Consider the following 19,043-nt stretch of genomic DNA (forward strand, 5'->3'; position numbering starts at 1 on the left):
CAGGGACCCACCCGGGACGGGGTCTGAGGCGGCACCTGGGACGCGGCCCCACCCGCCAGGTGTCTCCTCGCGCGGGTCTCCTCCCGCCAGCGGCGCGCGGCAGCTTTCCCTCAGAAGATGGCAGTCGCCTCACGCCCCGGCCGCCCGCCGCCCCCTCCCCTCTCCCGCCCGCCGTGAGGCGCGGAGCCGCCCCGGCCCGGCCCCCTTCCCCTCACGCAGCTCGCCCGTCGCCGGCGGCAGCAGCAACCTCTGTTTGCCGCTCCTCCTCCGTCTCCAGCTCCCCCCCACCCTCCCCCTTCTCCTCCTCTTTCCTCTTCCTCCGCCAACCCCACCCCTCGCCCCGGGCTGGCCCGGCCGCGGGCTGCCGCGCCGCCAGGGCTCCCCGCCGGCTTCCCTCACCCCCACGCACCGCACACACCTCCTCCGCCCGCCCTTCTTCCCCACCCCCGCCCTCCTCCCACACCTCCGCCCTCCTCCTGCTGACGTCTGGCTCTGCCCGGCTGAAAACTCCGTGCCGCGGCGGATGCGGCGGCTCTCGGGAGCGCGGCAGCAGCGAAGATGGTGGCCGCTCCGTGCGCCCGGCGGCTGGCGCGGCGCTCCCGCTCGGCGCTGGTGGCGGCGCTCACTGTGCTGCTCTTGCAGACCCTCCTCGTCTGGAATTTCACCTCCCTCGACGCCGGCGAGGAGCAGCGCGGCGGCACCAACGGCCGCGAGAAGCGGGACCGCGGAGGAGACCAGAGGGAGCACCCGCAGCGCCGTGGACCCGGCGCCCCGCACGGCAAGGCGATGGTAGGCGCGGACGGGGGCCAGCGGGAGGGCGAGCGGCTGCGCTCCGGTTTTACGGTCTTTCTGCGCTGCTGCAGAGGGGGCTGCCCGGGAGCCGCGGGGAAGTTGGGCGAGTGAGGCGCCGTCGCCCGGGTTTCGGGTCCCCCCACCCCGCCTGGACGGCTCCCGCCTCCCCGCAGGTGCTGCGGTGCGGGTCCGGTCCCGCCGCGCGGGCTCCCACCCCCGTCCGGGGTCCCGGCCCCACGGAGGGGCCTCAAGGGAGAGCTCGGGGGTGGCGGCGGCTGCAGCGCCAGAAATGCATCAGCGCGATCCTCTCCCCACTGCCCCTTCGGCACTGCCCGCCTCCGCAGCGGGCGCCTCGGCATCCCCGAACTTGGCTGGGGGGCCGCCCGGCCGGTATGTTCCGGGGGGTTTAATTCACTACTACTCTTTTTTTCTCGACCTCAAGCCCGCCCAGGCGCTATTCTTTATTGCACAGCTTTATCAGGCCCAGTGGGTGACAGGCAATGAAATCTAATGCAATGATTTCATTCGCTGCTTAAAACTCAAGGATACTGAAACCGTGCTGTCTCGCACTGTCTCTTACTTTATTTTGCAAACTCACAAGTTTTCATTTAAATGACTGGAACCTGGAACTGCAAAGAGTTGGAAAGCCAGCACTAATGCTAGTTGCGTTTCTGAATTTTCTGACAGCCATGTGAAAAAGCATCTATGTTCTTGATCAATTAATGCTAACCTTGGAAATCCATGTTAGCATGTGCCTCTGGTATCCAGTATTCTTCAGTTTAGGAGAAGCATCTTTTTGTTTCTGTTAAATTCTTTTAGCGGTAGGCTTATGTTAAATAAGGGTGGTCAAAGTATGTGTGTGTGGTTTTGTTTCTGCATTTCTGTCTACATCTTGAGAGAAAGCAAAAGCCTGGAGCTCAGTGATGACTTATCCTCATCCTCAAATGTCTGTGGGTGTGTCGGCCACAGTCTGCAGAGAACCATGTCCTGAGCACACGTGTTCTCTGTCACTGACATTGGGATAAGTTTCTTAAAGGTAGTACGTACCCATCCAGTGCGTGCAGATCCTGCTGTACTTTCTAGATGTGAAAATTCAATTGTTGAGTTCAGTTTTTGTCTTAGTGTGTAACCTTATGTTGGTACTTGGTGTATTCATAAATGTAACTATTCAGGGTCCATTCTTTTATTATGTATTTTTATTATTTTAATATTTTGTCTCTCATTCTTCTCCAGCATTTTTCCTTCTTAGTGTCTCCACTGTGGGTCATAAAAGAGTGTGATGTACTTGCACCCAGGCGGATAGGGGGCCGGGAGGGGGCAGGCTGTCTAGCCCTACTCTGGAGCTCATCACTTTTAGGAAATAATCGTTCTCTGTGGGCTATGGGGCAGCATCAGGCTGAGTACTCTTAGCAGTTGTCCTACAATTGTCCTGGCATAGCATCCGGTTTGTGCCCAGTGTGCTACAACAAACCCTGAGAGCTGCTTCTGTCTGTGCTGGTGACACGGGGATGTAGAATATGCTTATTTTGATGCTGGCAGTAATGAATCATGCCTTTGTGCAGACAGATTTGATCAGACCTAAAGATGGAGCACTGGGGTTCTGAGTAGAAAACGTGTTTTAAAACACATGCTGAATGTACCTATTTCCCCATCATTATCTAAATGACCAGTATGAGTGTTCCACAATGTCTGACATTGATGTTAAAAAAAAAACTACAATGCTCAAGACAAGTGTCAATGTACTTTGTCTAGATGTGATTTGGCAATACTTCTTCAAGATGACTTGATGATACTTGTGGCTTTGCTTAACCATGCACTGGGAAGTGGTCACCATCCTTAAAATCACAAAATCCCACACTTAAAACATCTGCTTATTGGTGAAAATGTGTTCTTGTTGGCAAAGTGCATGGGAAATTGGATTTGTGTAGATTTCTGCCTTAACAACCTGAGAACTTGCTTAAATTGGTAAGAGAATTTCGTGCACCTCCTGATGTGTTATTGTTGATTTATCTAACTCTGCCTATGTCCTACCTGTCTTGGAGGCAGGACCAGTTTCCATATCAGACTCTCTTTATGAGGGAAATATCTGTTTAATGGATATCTGTACCTGGTACAGAATCAGTGTGAAAGAAGGTAGGGATTTTTTTTGTTTCTTTTTTCCACTTTACGATACAATTTATGTAATGCCCAAGTGAAGTTGCTGTCGTCAGTTGAGGTGTCCCATTGTGTACATCAAAATGTTGTGTAAAAGTTGGAGAATCTGAGCGGTGTGAATACAGTAGTCCTGTTTCATCTGAATGACTTTGGGTCAAGCCCATCTGAGAGGCCTCGCAAGGATTTTTCAAAGATTTATTTCTTTCTTTTAACAACAACAACAAAACCAAAAAAACCCCACAAAAACCAAAACCCAAGCAATTAGAAAACAAAACACAAAAAAAATCCCCAAACAAAGGCCATTAATTTTAATGCGTCTTTGGTGTGTTAATGGACTGGTATGTTTAATACCTTTTTGGGGACCATTCTCTCAAAAGGCTGCTAGATGTTTGTGTGTGATGTAATACCTTTTTTTTTTTTGTCACTGAAGAGAGCCTTTAACACATGGATGCCCTGACTGCCTTTACAATAGCCTTTATCCTAAATAGTTATGCAAACAGATTTTGGACATTTTGCATAAGATTTTGCTTCTCAAACTTATGTCTGATATTGGCCATATGAAGCTACAGTGGTTTTATTTATTTTGGTTTTGGTTTATCTCTGGCCCATATGTAAGACTAACGTGGTGGTATGTGTTTCATTTACTGAGCCAGACATAAATAGTGTGAGGGCTTTTTAATTTGGGTCTATGCAAAAAGAAACACAGTCCTTTGAACCAGGTGTTTAAGAGGTATTTAGAATTTTATTAAATGCTGTCAGATATGCATAATAAGCTATTTCATTTGGAAAATGAAATATCATCATACCATAGTAAAAAAATGTTGCCACTGTACCTGTGCATAATTGAACATGAATTGCCAGCTTGGCAGGAAGAAACAATTTTGAATTGAGCTGTTCTGTGACTGAAAACGTTTACTGTGGTAGCTCCCCTGGCTAGCTCTGTCTGGAGCTTTCATTGCTATGAAGCAGGTTCCTGCAGTTGTTCCACATGTAATTAAACCAGGTTATAGATATCTTTAAAGAAATCTGAATTTTGTTGGTAGTGGTGACTTCAGCAAATGTTTGCAACCGTGTACAATTTTTGCAGCTGTTCAGCACCCTTTGCACAAACATTATTCATTCCACAAAACTTGAGCATCAAAAGCAAGCAAGAATTAAGCTACCTTTGGAGATTGGGTTGTTTTTTCCCTACCAGCCTTTATCTTTGAAAAGTATGCAACAGCTTTTTGTGAAAATATCACAATGATGCTGCTGAGCCTTGGGCTTCTTTAACACAGCCTGCTAGCAATGGTGGAAAGAGCTCCTTGATGGATGCTGAGTGTTGGGAGCCCAGAGGAAGGAGGAATGCAAATCCCTGCTTCAGGGCTGCAGGTGACAGGAGGGATGTGACAGCAGAGCATGTGTCATGGTGTGGTCTTAGCTCATGCACAACACTGCACTGAGAGGCAGTTGTGTGTCACAGTGCTCTGCTCCTGGTACCAGCTGTGGCCTCTGCTTTGGGATGAGGTGTCAGAGGCAAGGGCTGTGGGTTAGTGATGCTCCTCTGTGCCCTGTGGCACTGCTGGGATTTCATTACTGCCTGCTTTACCATAAAGCAGAAATGCCAGTGCATTGTTACTGTGTTAGATGAGTGAAATACAGCTCTTGCCTGCTGGTGTGGGATCAAAGTATTTATTTAGTTTGCAAGTTTGTGTATTCAATTTAAAGAAATGCCATGTTTCTTGCAGCATGAAGCTGTCAAAGGAAATCAATGGATTGGAACCTTCAGAACTGTAAAATGAAAACGAAGTGTCGTTTGTTTGGGAATAGTGAGGATTAGCTACTCAAAAGTTAAGCTAGGGAGGACAATCCTGAGGCTCTCTATTGCCTCTCCTTATTTTCATTTTTGTAGTGGGGAATGTGGTATTCTTCTGAGAATGTGGAGAGTAGGGCTGGGTCCATTGCTTCTCCATGGGTTGGTCAGCTGTATGTGCACAAGTAGATGATGTTTCTTATTGCTTGTTTCTTCTGGCTGACTTAGGTGATGCATACTGAGATCCACCAGGTTAAAGATGTAAGAAGCCAGAAGGTATTATCTGTAATACCTGTTGGTTACAGAAACTAGTGAGGGAATCCAGTTGCTACTCTACTCAACACTTACAGTTATAAAAACAGTGATTGGTTGTTGTGACTGAATGCAACAGTAGCAGCCATTCTTTTGTGTTGTAGCAAACTAAGGGAAGAAAAGAAAAATATACATGTATATGATATAGGAAAGAAAACCCAGGAAACTTTACTTCACTTTCTCTTAAGTCCACCCATCAAATATTCCCCCCTACCTTTTCCATCTGCACTGGAGTGGGAGCAAGCTGGGCATCTGTGGAGGGAGCTGCTGCCTTTGGCAAGGAGCTGGAGTGCTCACTATGGTTGGTTGCTGGGAATTTGTTCTACAGACTTGCAGTAAAGCAAAAAATAATTTTTTTTCTCCAGTAAACAAAAGTGATTTCAAGGCAGAAATTATTATTTCACCCCTAATTTTTCTGTTTTCTTTTTTTTTTTTTAATTGGTGAATGTATAGGTTTCATATATTATGAAACAACCACATGATTCCTATTTGAACATCTTCCTCTGTAAGTAGTTTGCTGATTTAGAAATGTGGCCTCAGTAATTTCATCTCTTAACACAAGAAAGGAGGGAAAAAAGTTTTTGGAAAAATTTCTAGACCTGAAAGGTGCAAGGGAGCTTAATGTGAGCTGGTTATTTATAAGTGAAACTTCAGACCAGTGTGAATAAAACTCTGGAAACTGGTTCCTCACATGTTTTAGTCCACCTGCTGGTCTCAGTGAAACAGCTTAGTTAAAGTACTTTAGAGTGAATAAAATTAATGATACTGAGCTATTAGGTGGCTGAAAGTATGTATTTCTTAGGGAGTGGGTCCATAATACTGTCTCGACAGTGAAATACAGAGTTGCTTGTTAGCAGTGCCTTCATCAGGCTGCAATACAGCTTTAATAACAGTGAAAAAGGAGAAATGGAAACAACTAATCATTTTGTAATGAGAAAGTGGGGTGACAATACCAGGAAATCACATAAATTGATTGAATAAATCTGCAGCTAGAAGCTTCCTAATGATTTTTTCTAAGTATTAGCACTTAACAAGGCACATGTTAATAAAACAAACAAATCTCAGTAAGAGAGAAGTAATGTATGCATTATTTAAGAAGAGTATTAGAACCAGATTGGATTGATGGACTTCTGCAGCAGCTTCCTCGTTAAGCATCTTTTCTGTGGGGATGTGAGAAGGTATTATACAAAATGAATCTCTGTTAATTTGGTTGTGCCATCAGAAGTCTTTTTTTCAGGCCACTGGTGTATTTTTGTTTTGGTCTTTTGTTCTTTAATGTATGATGGGATTTTGCAGATGTTTCTTTTGAAATAGAAGCATTTTCATTTTTTTCAGCAAGAGAAGACCAGCTGTTGTACAGGAGACACACGAATCCCATTTACTTCTTGTTAGCTGTTGCAAAACAGGCACTTCTTGGTGTAAAAGGCCCTCATTACATGCCACGTCTCAGCTGTTTTGAGAAATATTTTTCAAAATTTTTTTTCCTTCAGTATAGGAAGTCCATGATATGTGATAAAGCATTTTATAAGTACTTGATGAAGGGATGGGAGTACAGTGAAAGCATGAAATGAACTTAGTTTGTAGTAACAGTCAAATTATATAACATCAAGGAATAATTTTTAAACAAACACTTCTTGCTTTTTCTTTACAGTGTTAAAATAAGATCTGGCACTTCATTGGAGCTCTTCCAGTCACTCTTTAAATGGGATACAATGTCCTGTATTTTTAATTCTAATTTAGGCAAATGGGATGTCTAATTTGGGCATATGTAGGAGCATCCCTGCATGGATACTTGCTGGCACTTGTAACTGCTTATATTTGAGCAGTTTATGAGTAGCAGCACTTCCAAGCGTTCCAAGTCTGATTTTTAGACTTGGGAACCTTAGTCCTGCTTTTTTTTTTTATTCATTTATTCTTCTTTAAGCCTTTGTTGTGATGCAGAATGTGTTGAACAAGCTCTGTGGGAGCAGGGGAAGTCAGAGCCCTGGTTGCCTTCTCCCATTAGTAACTTCTTGACATCTGTAGCAGAGTGTTTAGAGCCACATAGCTAAAAGCCACTTGTAGTTTTGGGTTTTTCAGTTATTAGCTGTCCAGACTAGTCCTCTTTGGTCTGATAACTGTGTTTTGTTTTGGTTTTTTTTTTTCCTTCCACAGGAGCCGTTTCCTCTCAAGTTCCAACTTTAGTTGTCCCTTTCATGTTTGCTGCTGGTGATTATGGCTGTCTCCTTTTGAGCTCTTAAGCCTGGGCTGAGTTTCACAAGCATTGGGATAATAATTCAGACAGTGTAGGGCCTTTTAACAAGTGACAAGAGATAAGTGCCTCCAGAAAGCAATTCAGGTCACTTCAGGTCTGAATCTGCAAAAGCCTGGTCCCTACATTGACCAGGGAGAGGGTGTGTGGCACTGATGCTGAGTTAGAAGCTGTGCCCTTGTAGGAAGCCATTCCCTCACATACCAGAAGATCTGGCATTTCTCTTCCCCTGGCTGCAAAATGCACTTAATTTTAACTTCCCATCTTTCATGAAAGTGGTGTGGGTTTGAAGTACGCAGTCATTGTGAAAAACAATTCAAGATCTTCAGAAAAGACTGGAACCAGCTTGTCAGCTGCCATGCACTGGCATAGCTCCTGTCAAGTCAGTACAGACCAGCTGAGGATTCTGGACCCACAAATGTAATTATTGTTATAATAATAGCATCAAACAAGTAATCATTATTTTTACTCTCTCTTTTAATTTCAAAATGAGAAAATGATTTCCTCTTGGATCAGTGAAAGTAATTTACATTAGGCACAATAATGGTCTACATGGAAATATAATTATTATTCATTTGTATGGCACCATCTGGGCACTAGAAGCTTTACAGACACATGTAAGGAAAGGTCCCTGCCTTAAAGAGCATGCAGGCTGAATAGCAAGTAGAGATGCTAGCACTTAACAAGGGCCACACCTGTAACTTTTGCAATGTTACTGTCAGGGTCCTGTTCCACACAGGACTTCCACAAACTCCTCTTCAGTGATTTCCACTCTCTTATCAGAATTTCCCTGTGATTGGCACTATACAGTCTAAGGGTAGGATGGGTTGAAGGATTGATTGATTAGTGTACATGGATTAAGAAAGAAATCAGCAAGAGGCTGGTGTTATAAATTGCCTGCCCAGCTGTTTTCAAGGAGAATTCCAGGCTTTACTTGAAAGCAGAAAATGGTCTCTGTGCCTTCTGGACCTGTGCTTCCTATGGAGTTACTTTCAAGGTTTACATCAGATACAGCACTAAGCTTGAGATAAAAGCAAAGAGACTGGGCTTTCTAATTGTGTGGATATAAAAACTGAGCAATGTATAAAGTTGCCTAAACTTATATGTGGTGTAGCCTTGCTCACTTTATCTTTTTATGTAAAGTACCAAAAGAGTGAGTGCAGGACACTTATTTTTAGATATGATTAAAGGATTCCTCCAAGGGATGAACTATTTATAGTATGTCTATAATTGGCCTTTTTTTTTTTTTCTTTTTTCTTTTTTTTTTTGGTAATGAAAATAAAATTAACAATAAATTAATATCAGTTAGTAAAAAAAGCTAAAAAGATTTCACAGTAGTGTGTGGTTGACTCTGAGGTCAGATCTTGAACGCTTCCCACAAATATTTTTTTTTCCAAGCTACTGCTCTATTGCTGTTCTGTTCTAATATTAGACAATAAGTGGGATGCTTATTTAAAATATTTCTACAAAGCTGTACAAAACTGTAAACTTGAGTTAAACTTGGGTTTGGTTGAATGACTCATGGGCACTCATTTTTACTTCATACTGCAGCTTTTGCTTGCCCTTCAGATGTGCTTTTTGGTTGAGTTCTGTTATGTTGGTGGAATCTGAGTGTTCTTCCTAGAGTTGATGCCATTTGCTGACTTTTCTAATGGTGAGTTTTTGATTTCATGTTCTCTGAATTTTATATTTGTTCTTAAAACTCAACCTGTTTATAGTTAGCTTTGTTCTTTATAGTTGCACTCTGATTCAGGAGGACACATACTTCAGTTAAAACATCTTATTTGAAAGAAAAAGTGATGGAGGTCATGACTGTATTGACTAAAGCGAGTTCCCTGAAATCATATCCAGCTTGTTGACCCTTACCTGGGAGATGAACTGACAAACTTGAAAAATGACATTTCCATGGCAAATTTTTTGTTCTTCAGGGATGTGTCATATAGGCAAGTAGAGTCCTTGTGTCACGTGCTCTGTCTCTAAATTTTTCAGGATGAAAACTGGCCACCCTTGTTGAAGAACTCCCCAGCTGCCAGGGTCTTTATATTTTTAACTGAGAAACCTGTTTCTCAGTCTGGCAGTGTACTGGGAGCTGTAGCTAGCTAAAGGGCCATCTGCTGATTATGAAAATCTGAACTGGATTCATGTGTAGAAATGGAGTGCTACTGGTGATCTGGATCAGGGTCATCTTGAACAAGCATTTGAAGAAACAAAAATCTGTTATCAAGCTAGTATTATCTGATAGAAAACAAAAATCCTCTGACAAAAAACAACAACTTGTAACCTGCAGAGTTTTTATTTGGAAATAAATCTAGATACCTAATTGTATTGACTTAGATGCCTAAGGGGTTGCTGATGCACTAAAAACTTCCTATGGATGCCTGACACAGATGTTTAAAAATGTAAATATGGATTCAGGTGGCTACCTTAAGGCATCTAAGTTCAGCAACTTGGCCTACAGTATGTAAAACCCAGGCAAGCAAGCATAAGAGGAGTAAATGTAGTAAACAAAGCTGTTAGTGTGTATACACCAGGAGAATAATAATACTATGCACAGCTACTGTGCCTCAAATTGCTTACATTTTGGCATTCACTTGTGTTGAATTTAGTCACTCAGTTGTATAAATAGAAACTTGGAGGTGCTGTCTGCTAGCAGCATACATGGAGCAGTACCTCAGCAATGAACTAGCTTTTTGGCAGCCTTACAAGAAAAGATGTGCAAGTCTTCAGCGTAATATTTTGATAAGTCATTGGTTCTTATTAAAATAATAATTATGGCAATTATAACTGTAGTTGGCTCTGACTGAGCTGCTAACTGAGTTGGGGGTGGTGAAAGGAGGATTATGAAACATTCTTGTAAAACTGACTGAATCCTGCTTTTCTAGCACACAGATGAGGACATTTATGTCTGTATTTCTGAGGTGTCATGTGCCAGCATATGGCAGTGCCTGTGTGCTGCATGGCTCAGCATAGAAGGGGGCTGGAGATTCCTGGGCAGTCTGCCTTTCAGCTTGATCAGCATCTGTGAACAACATCATGTTTCTAATAACAGAGGTGTGGTCAAAATGGGTGATAGTATTTTATAGCAGTACAGTGATTAAATGGTGTAATAAGCTCATGGCTGCCTGGCTTTCTGTAGGTAGCACAGTGATTTTTCTGTGTCCCTGGCTTTATATCAAGGTAATGTCATATTGTTCCCAAAAGCCCAGGTCAGGCCCTGATAATATTGAAACCAAAGGAAAGTTTCCATTAGCAGGTAGCACTCTGGCTACCATGACACTTCCCTGAGCCTTTCCAATTTAATTCAGTATTAAACATTTATAGTAGCCAGGCTGCCACTCCATGACCTCCCTTGCTAAATGATTGCAAGTGATTAATGACTATTAATTTTAAAAAGTTTATCTCAAATCTGCTTGTTTTCCAGACAGTGTAAACAGTGATTTCCCCTCCTCACTCTCAAGTCCCTGTTATAATATAGGGTATTCTTCTGTTTGTTATCTTTTGAAGTTGTTTTTTCACCTGGGGATGTCTAAGAAAAACAGACAGCACTGTCTGTTTCATGCCCCCCTTACATGAGGCTGCTTCTGGAGTGTGAGTTTTGGGATGCTTGCTCCCTTTGCTTAAGGCTTCAGCAAAATACCTTATAAAATGGGCAGAAGGAAAGTCTTTTAAATTGCAGGACAGGTTTCTGTATGGGGAAGAACATTAAGTTAAGAGGTCATCTGTAAAGCTTGGTGTGACCTCTGGGAGCACAGCCAGTTTGAAAACTGAATAAATCTATATGCATTTATCACGCTTTTGGAGCACAGGAATCCTCCAGAAGTGAATCTCATTACAAGTGCTCATTTTGAGAGGTAGTTGAGTTGGAGAAAGAACAAGGTTTATTTGGTGTTTTGGGTAGGTTCATATAGCTTGGGAGTTTGGTTCTGTAGCTGCTGTGGGATCCAGGGATTTATGCACATATTTCACACAGTACAATTTGACCCAGAGGCATTTTATGTGAAAGTTTGGTTATCGGGTTTGTTTGCTTTTTACAGCAAATTATTCAGGTAAAAAGTGTTTTACGAGAGTTGATACAAGTTATTTAAGGCAGTTTGTTTTCTGTCCATTTTAGTACCATCACCAATCTGTCAGACTGAATCCATGCTATCCCTTGCTGTCAGATTGTTATCAATAGGGTGTTTCATTCTGTAGTTTAAGTTCTCCAGGGGATTTTCACTTTCTAGTTTCTCTGATGTAAATTCAGAGTAATTCTCATATCAAGGACCCATGAATGAATGCATTTGTGGAGGAAAATAAGGGTCAGATGGTTTTTCAGCACTCTCTATGTGGACATCTCAAAGATCTAGGGAGCACTTGGTTGCTTTTGAAATATCAATACCATTTATTGTCCTGTGTTCAGCAGTGATGTACAATACTCTAGATTCTTTCTGTTTGTGGGGTGTGTGTCACGTAAAAGGGGTAAGTGAAAGGAAGCCCTTGTCCTGGATTCAACTTGTAAGTTGTGTTTTCGTTTTCATTTCCAGATCTAGCCAGGCTTTGGTGTGAAGTCTGCCACATAAACAAACCTCTTCAGTTCTCTGAAGTCTCTGGTAGTCAATGGGGAGGTGCTGTTTGTTTTTCTTGTTATAGCTGTTTGTATTTTGTTGTTAGTTTTAATGTAGTCTTGTATATTAACTTCTTCCTCCCTGAACAATTGGCTCCTGTTTCTGAAGGCTTTCTCTGGCTGCAGGCTGGTTCAGGCTCTAATTTGAAGTCACTGGGTGTTAAGGCACTGACTTAGTGGCTCTGCTGGGGCTGTGCTGGTAGCATGGTTTCCAAGTGATGCAGTGTCAATGATTTCCCCCCATCCTGAATTACTAAAAATGCTCCATGCAGGAGGGCTGAGCTCTGAGCTTTCTGTTATCCTTGATGAGTGCAAATACTACGTTGATGGCAGGTGTGTTAAATGCATCTATTTTGCGTTATGCTTTTCCTCTTTTGAAATGTCATAAACTTCAGCTTACTGGGGGACTTCTTGGGTGGGGTTTCTGAACGATTTTGAAATGTCTGCTTTGTATTCAAGTGCATTACCTGTGCTGGAATTTAATTTAAATGTATTGATCCCTACTTAAGGAGATACCATTATTATTAACATGGTGGTCTGCCTGGGAATCAGCCAGGGCTAGGTTAAACCACAGACTTTTATGTTGAAGACAGTGTGTTACTCTGATCAGCTTGTACTCTGTGTCAGGCTTAACAGTTGTTTAGTGGTGGTTTTATTGGTTGGACTTGATGATCTTAAGGGTCTTTTCCAACATAAATGATTCTGTGAGTCTGCCTCTATTGAAAATAAACCAAATCCTTAGGGACTAGAAGAAAGTGCTGCATGGCAGCAACTGGATGTGGATTCAAGCCTGAGTTCTACAGGGTGCTCCTTGTGTGGCCTTCTTGTGGAGGAGGAAAATACAGGGCTGTCTGTCTCTGCTTCCCATTAGTCAAACAGAAGGACTAAGTCATTGGATACTGTACCTGGTTTGTGGTACCACTTCCTGGCAGACTACAACACATTTATTGAAGCTGCACTGAGAGGTGATGCTTGCAAAACATCCTTGTCTGATTTTTTGGGGCAAGGCAAGTATCCTGGGTAGGTAAGTCAGCCAGAGGAGCCTGAGGGTTTAAAAGGCATTCATAACCTGACCAGTGATGCACTGGGCAGAATAGAAGGAAAGGTGTATTTGCAGAAAAGTCTAAGATTTTTATTTTTTGGTTTTTTAAAATTTTTTTTTTTTTGTCAAAGTGCCTGTTAAGGATTACTGTGGTTAAGAAGACTGTGTTGGTGTATTTTGCTGTGACAAATTCTTATTCTAAGACCAGTGCAAAAAGCAGCTGTTTTATACTGCTTATATGTGTTAGACATGTGCCCACTGTAGCCCTGTGCAAGCCTTCAGAAGCAGACAAGTTCTCTTTGTTTCAGTTCCAGAGTCTTGAATTTCTTTGAACCTAAAATAAAAAATGACTGTTGACAAAACAGTTACCAGCCCTTAACCTGCCTGATGGGTTGTGCTGTATCTTTCCTACCACAGGAGAAGAGACCCTGCTTCTTCAGCTGTCTGATAGACTCTGGTTTGGTGGGGTGGATAGTCCAGGCCTGGACTGTGATAGGAGCCACTTTCTAGTTTGGTTTTGTCACTAGTTGCATGGGCTGAGGTTGTGTCTGGCTTGCCCCACAGCAGCTGATTCTGTTTCAGAGCAGCTGGTGGATGGGGACCCATTTTGTCTTCTTTCTGCTATGTCTGTAATTAGGATAATTTTTCTGTGAGCTGCACACATCTGTGGCCCAAAACCTGTGCTCAGCCCTGAGGTAGTCACTGGAAGGTGACATTTCCCTGTCTGGCATTTGCTTATCATTAGTAGAAGCTTGTGCTGCTTCACTCTTGTGCGTTTTATTTTTGAGGATCCAACACCAATACTTATGCAATCCTTTGGTTTGCACATTTCAACATAAATAAGAATATCTTCTGAATGTACCTAATGTATTGCAAGCCTAATACTCCTTGTAGGATTACTGAACTCCTTAAGCAATTGGTGTGTGTGTGTATGAAGGGGAGGGGAGAAAAAAAAGAAAACCAGAACCCTTTGGTCTTTTCAGCTGCTGTGTTTTGAGCAATAAGTCCTTGAGAAGATGCTTTCCTATTATCTCTAATGCTCTAAAGCTAGTTGAATAAACAAAATGAACACAGATGTTTCCTCAGTGGCTCATAAGACTACATGCTGAAGGCACACTCAGCTGCAACTTAAACTTCTGTCTGCAGAAATTTGTTGACCAAATGATTCAATCTTACCCAAGAAAACTTCCTGCAAATTTGAACAGACTTGTTGAGTAACACTTTTTGTGTTAGTGGTTTATTAACTATTTATTCAGTTATCTAGATGTGTTTAAATTAGCCAAGAAGCTGTTTTGACACTTTGGGTTGCTGATATTTGTCCCTCTCCTGGAGGAATGGGCTGTACCCTCTAAGTAAAAATCAGTGCTGTGCAGAAACCCTTCACTGGTGTGTTAGTTCTGGCTCAGTTCTGTTTATGCCAATTTTAACAGTTTTGTAAGGAAATTTCTTCACCCAACGAAAGAGGAGTAACTATGAATTGGTTGCATTCTGTATGCAGTAACAAAATCATTTGCTGCTACACTGATCAGGCTGCCTCTCTTCCTACTCTTTTTGCAATTATTTTCCTTGCTTAGACAATTTGTTGCAAAATTAAGATATTTAGGTTTGCAGAACAGTTTGACAGTATAGTTGGGAAGAGAAAGCCAGGAACCAACACAAACCAGTACTAGGAGACACTTGATGGCTTGTTACATTAATGTGGTTATATTGCTTGCTGCATCTGTAATGCATCCTTTGCATACTGTGGCTGATTTGTAATGTCTTGACTTGTCATTAGCATCTTATTTTGCATTTCACAGCATTTTAGTGCCATGGCTGATGCTTACTTCTGTGCAAATCCTGTGTCAAACTTATTGCAAGGTTCTCATCAAAGCAAGTGATGGGGTAAAAGCAAAGCAAATTGTGCACAGGAGTTTCTCATGGTGGTGTTTGAAATACCATGTATGTTATTAGTGGTAAAAGCATTTAATGCGTTTAATTTCTTAGGAAGGTGGTGAATTTTCTGATGCTGAAGTCTCTTAAATGAAGACTGGAGACTCTAGGGTAAATACAAGTCAGTATCCCAGGGTAATGTTCTGTGGCCTCTGTCGTGGTGGCTTTAGGGGTGTGTGTCTGTGCATGAGGTGTGTTGGAAGGTCAGAGATGAGACACAGGTGGCAGAGTCAGGGCTTTAGGTGAAATGCTGCCCTTGGATACCTCTGTGATTCATCCACACCCCTGTGCAGGAGCTCTAATGCTCCTGGTGCCAATGTTTCTATTAGCCAGGCTCAAGGACACCATAACTACTTGATATTTCTAGTTCTTGTGGTTTTGAGACCACTTAGGGTGAAATTAATCCGAGAATTTCTGTTGTCCTTTAAGATGTAGTGTCCAGTGTGAATTCTGAACTCTTCTGAAGCTGATAGAAAAATTCCAATTTACTTTGGAGGAGTAAAGATTTCACCTTAAAGCTTGAGACGTTTGCTTCAGCTTTTGTCCCTTGAGTTATAAACTCCTGACACAGATGTAGGACCTGAAACATTTAGTAGTAATTGGTTGTGACTGACTGCATTCAGAGTCACCTGGAGCCCTTCACCACTTTGACATTCGTTTTCTAAGCTCAGGTTGATGTTTCCTTTAATGTTTTTTACTCAAAATCAAGTTCAGTTTTGATTCACATTGTCAAAGAGGCATTACAAATTCTGCCTTTATCTAAAGCAGTGTGCCATGACGTGACATTTATATGATGACAGGGGCACAGACATTGTGAGCTGGTGTTTAGGGTCCTTGTGCAAAGCATTTATGGATGTTTGCCCCTGCTTATGAGATGCACTTGCCCAGAATGAGGCATAAGGAAATAGATGTGGAATGAAAGGTGTTGCCTGGGCTCCATTTATCAACAAACCAGTTGGCTTTACTGGAGTTTGTGTATGTACATATGTGTCTGTAGATACACACATACATAGATTAAGCACACATTTCCTATGGTCTGCTCAGAAGCCCAAGGGAGGAGAATTCTTGCAGTGTGAAAGTCGGAGATCAAAGGGTTTAAGCTCTCCCCCAAAGGCAGTAGGGTGTCAGGCCATCTCAGTTACTATATAAAAGGATTGATGCAGCTCTTTCATGCTGCATGAAGCAGCTTTAGACTGCCAGTGAATATTTTGTTCTGTTGCACAGAAGACAACATGGACACTGTCTCCATGGAGAGCGAATCCAGAGGCAAAAGAACTTCAGATAACAAGGTGAAATTTGTATTCATAAGTGGCTCAGGTATTTGGAGAGTATAGGTTGGGTGCAGAGGTGAGCTTCTGTGACAAACTATACCTTTTTGATTCTAACAGAATTGTTGCTATTAGTCCTGCAGCACATCCAAAAGCTCTTGTCACATTTGATTATTTGATTTCAGGTTAAAGCTGTGCAAAGCAAACTTTTTTTTTTTTTTTTTTTTTTTTTTTTTTTTTTTTTTTTTTTTTTTTTTGGCACTTACATTTTCTTGCTGTCTTAGAAGTGGTGTCTGCCTGTTAGTTGTTTGTTCTTGTAGCTTTTCTTGGTGGTGATTGTAGCAAAAACTAGCAACAAAATCTTGTTTCATGTTTGCAACATGAAAAAGGGCATCCTAGGCAGGAATTCTATCTAGCTGGAACAGAAAAAGCACAATAAAAGGCTGATTTGGAAAGGAAAGTAGCCTGGCTTTATCTAAAAGAAATGCTGATAATCTGGTGACCTTTTTAACAGCATAGAAGTGTAATATCTTGTTACTTATTTGCAGTTTTTTTTGTTTATTGAGGTTGTCAGTGGGGTCGTACCCATCTCTTGCCAATTTGTCTTTTCCCCACCAGTGTTTGTTTATGTGTTATCAGGAGTTTGAAATGTAAACAGTTCTGCTTCTGTAAAAGGAAAATGACGTCTTGCTAATCTGCCAGAAGTTATCAGCAAAATAGATGATAAAGAGGTGAAGAATTATGAATCTGCAGTGTATTATGATTTCAGTGGAGCTGCTGACAGGACACTGCTAGAGAAAGTTACTTGTCAGGACCAACATGCTGCCATGATCAGGCGTTGCCTGAAAGATTATAAATAAATGTTAAAATAAATTAATAAGTTTACTATTACAAAATGTATGTTAAGAGTTTTCTCTGATGTCCAGAAACCTGGAATAGGTTTGTAATGCTCCTGAGAGAAGGACTGTGTGCTGCTTGGTCCTTGTAACAGCTGCTCTGTCCTCGTGTGTGTGAGGCCACACTGGAGAAACTGTACCTTGAAATGTCGTTTCATTACATACAGAACCTCACTGCTCTCCACCTGGGCAGCTGCTCTTCCAGCAAATTCCTTTAGTCTGAAGACAGTGGCTGCCTGCTGCTGGAAGGTGAAGTGGGAAGCAGAAGGTTGAGAGAGAGGGTTAGGTGGGGGGAAATCCAGGGGGGAAAGGATGTAGTCTGTTGTACTGAGTCTGGTAGTCTTACTCATATATCCTCATGAAAAAACTGTGGATATTCTGACTGCAGGGACTCAAGGGGAGGGTCTTGCTCCTTTCCCCCTCTCTGGATCTTGGACCTTGAATTCCTGTCCCCTGTTATGTGCCCATGCCCACAGCCAGAACCTGGGGGTTGCCAGCCTGCTGCCCTCCTGATCCAGTTGTTGGATACAAGGGATTGCTAGGTGTCTGCTTAAAATCCAGGCTAAAATCTAGGATTGTAGAAGCTCAGGAAGAGAGGAAAACAGGTTTGACTTTCACTTCATGTTTTGTGTTCTTGCACAGCAAAATCCCAGTAGACAAAAAACAAACAAACAAAAAAAAAACCCAAAAAAACTAAGCTTGTTCTTTTTTGTGGTGCTACTGCTGACTTCTGCTTCAGATGTGTTGGAGTGCAGTTCCTTCATTCTTAAGGAGTGGTTCTTCTAATACAGACCAACAATTCCTTGCATCTCCAAGATGATAACTTAAAAAACGTATTAAAAACCACCTCTTTGTCAAAGAAATAACTTACCTTTCATCCTTGACTTTCCTTTTTTCCCCTCTTCTTTTAAGACATCTCAAGAAGTGTTTTTCCTTTACATATGTGCTGCTTCTCTGTATGAGGCAGAGGATGTCAGCATGAAGAAGAGATGAAGGATCCTCTTTGTAAGGAATGCTTAGAACATGTTACAGTTGAGGATACTTGGTGCAGGATGGCAGAACTTGATAACCTTAGCTAAATTAATGCCTAATGAGAAGTATCACTTTGGATGTGGAGACATGATGCCAGTTAAAACCACACAGGAACTGCTGCACAAGGTAACTCTTAGTTGTGTATTTTTTATGAGCCTGTATTTCCAGTTGCCTGTTGGCATCTCTCTAGCTTGAAAAAAATTGAAAGGGCTGATATAATAGCAAAATATAGCATGCAGAGGCCTCAGAGTATTCTCATAGAAAATAAAATGTGATTGCAGTTAGACAAACATGTTATTTTATACCCCAAATTTAGTTCTGTTGTAAACTTGGAGAAATACAAGATGACATTGCAAGTGAGGTGCTGACTTTGTTAGTTTTTCTTTGTCATCTGGCAGTTTTTCAGGAACTACCACTGTATATATTAGTCACTATTTTAATAGTTCTTGTTGTCATTTTAAAGTTGTATTGTTTTCTGTAGAGTGGTATTTTCAGTGTTGTATCTTAGGGTGAGAATATAGACTGAATCCATCACTATTCATGATAGAACAGCCAAAGATAAACTACTACTACATGAAGACTCTCTAGTTTTATAATTTCAAATTAATTCATAGCCTGATTTTTTTGTTGTTGTTGTTTACTAAAGCAATAATTTACTAAACCATTAGTTTCTGAGTTCTAGTAATAATTTCAAAATTATGTAACAAGTTGCAGTTCAGGCCCTTTAGTGAAGTTGTCCAGTACCTCTGTAGTAACTTCACCTTAGTCAAATTAAATAGTGATCTTTTGTCCTTAACTCCTGCTGAGAAGTGAACTTTACACTTCAGCTTTGTGAAGAAGTCTATATACCCATGACTTTTGTTCTGAACAGTGCAAGAGCAGCTTCTCTCATTGTCCTGTGTCTCCTCCTGAGTTCAGAGGATGTTACACTTCATTCCTGGGAGTGGGAGAAAGGATCAGATGATGCTG

At 41.9% G+C, this 19,043-nt stretch overlaps 1 protein-coding gene across 1 annotated transcript in view; it reads left to right on the forward strand.

Moving 5' to 3' along the window:
- The first annotated feature begins 352 nt into the window (after positions 1-352).
- The window catches only part of XYLT1 (xylosyltransferase 1), a 155,564-nt gene continuing 136,873 nt past the window's right edge, over positions 353-19,043 (forward strand). Inside the window, exon 1 of the mRNA XM_030460103.1 lies at positions 353-789. Coding sequence (XP_030315963.1) covers positions 559-789 — 231 coding nt within the window. The 5' untranslated portion in view covers positions 353-558. The remainder of the gene's footprint in view (positions 790-19,043) is intronic.

Source organism: Calypte anna, chromosome 14 (assembly GCF_003957555.1).
Source record: "Calypte anna isolate BGI_N300 chromosome 14, bCalAnn1_v1.p, whole genome shotgun sequence".
Taxonomy (NCBI): Eukaryota; Metazoa; Chordata; class Aves; order Apodiformes; family Trochilidae; genus Calypte; species Calypte anna.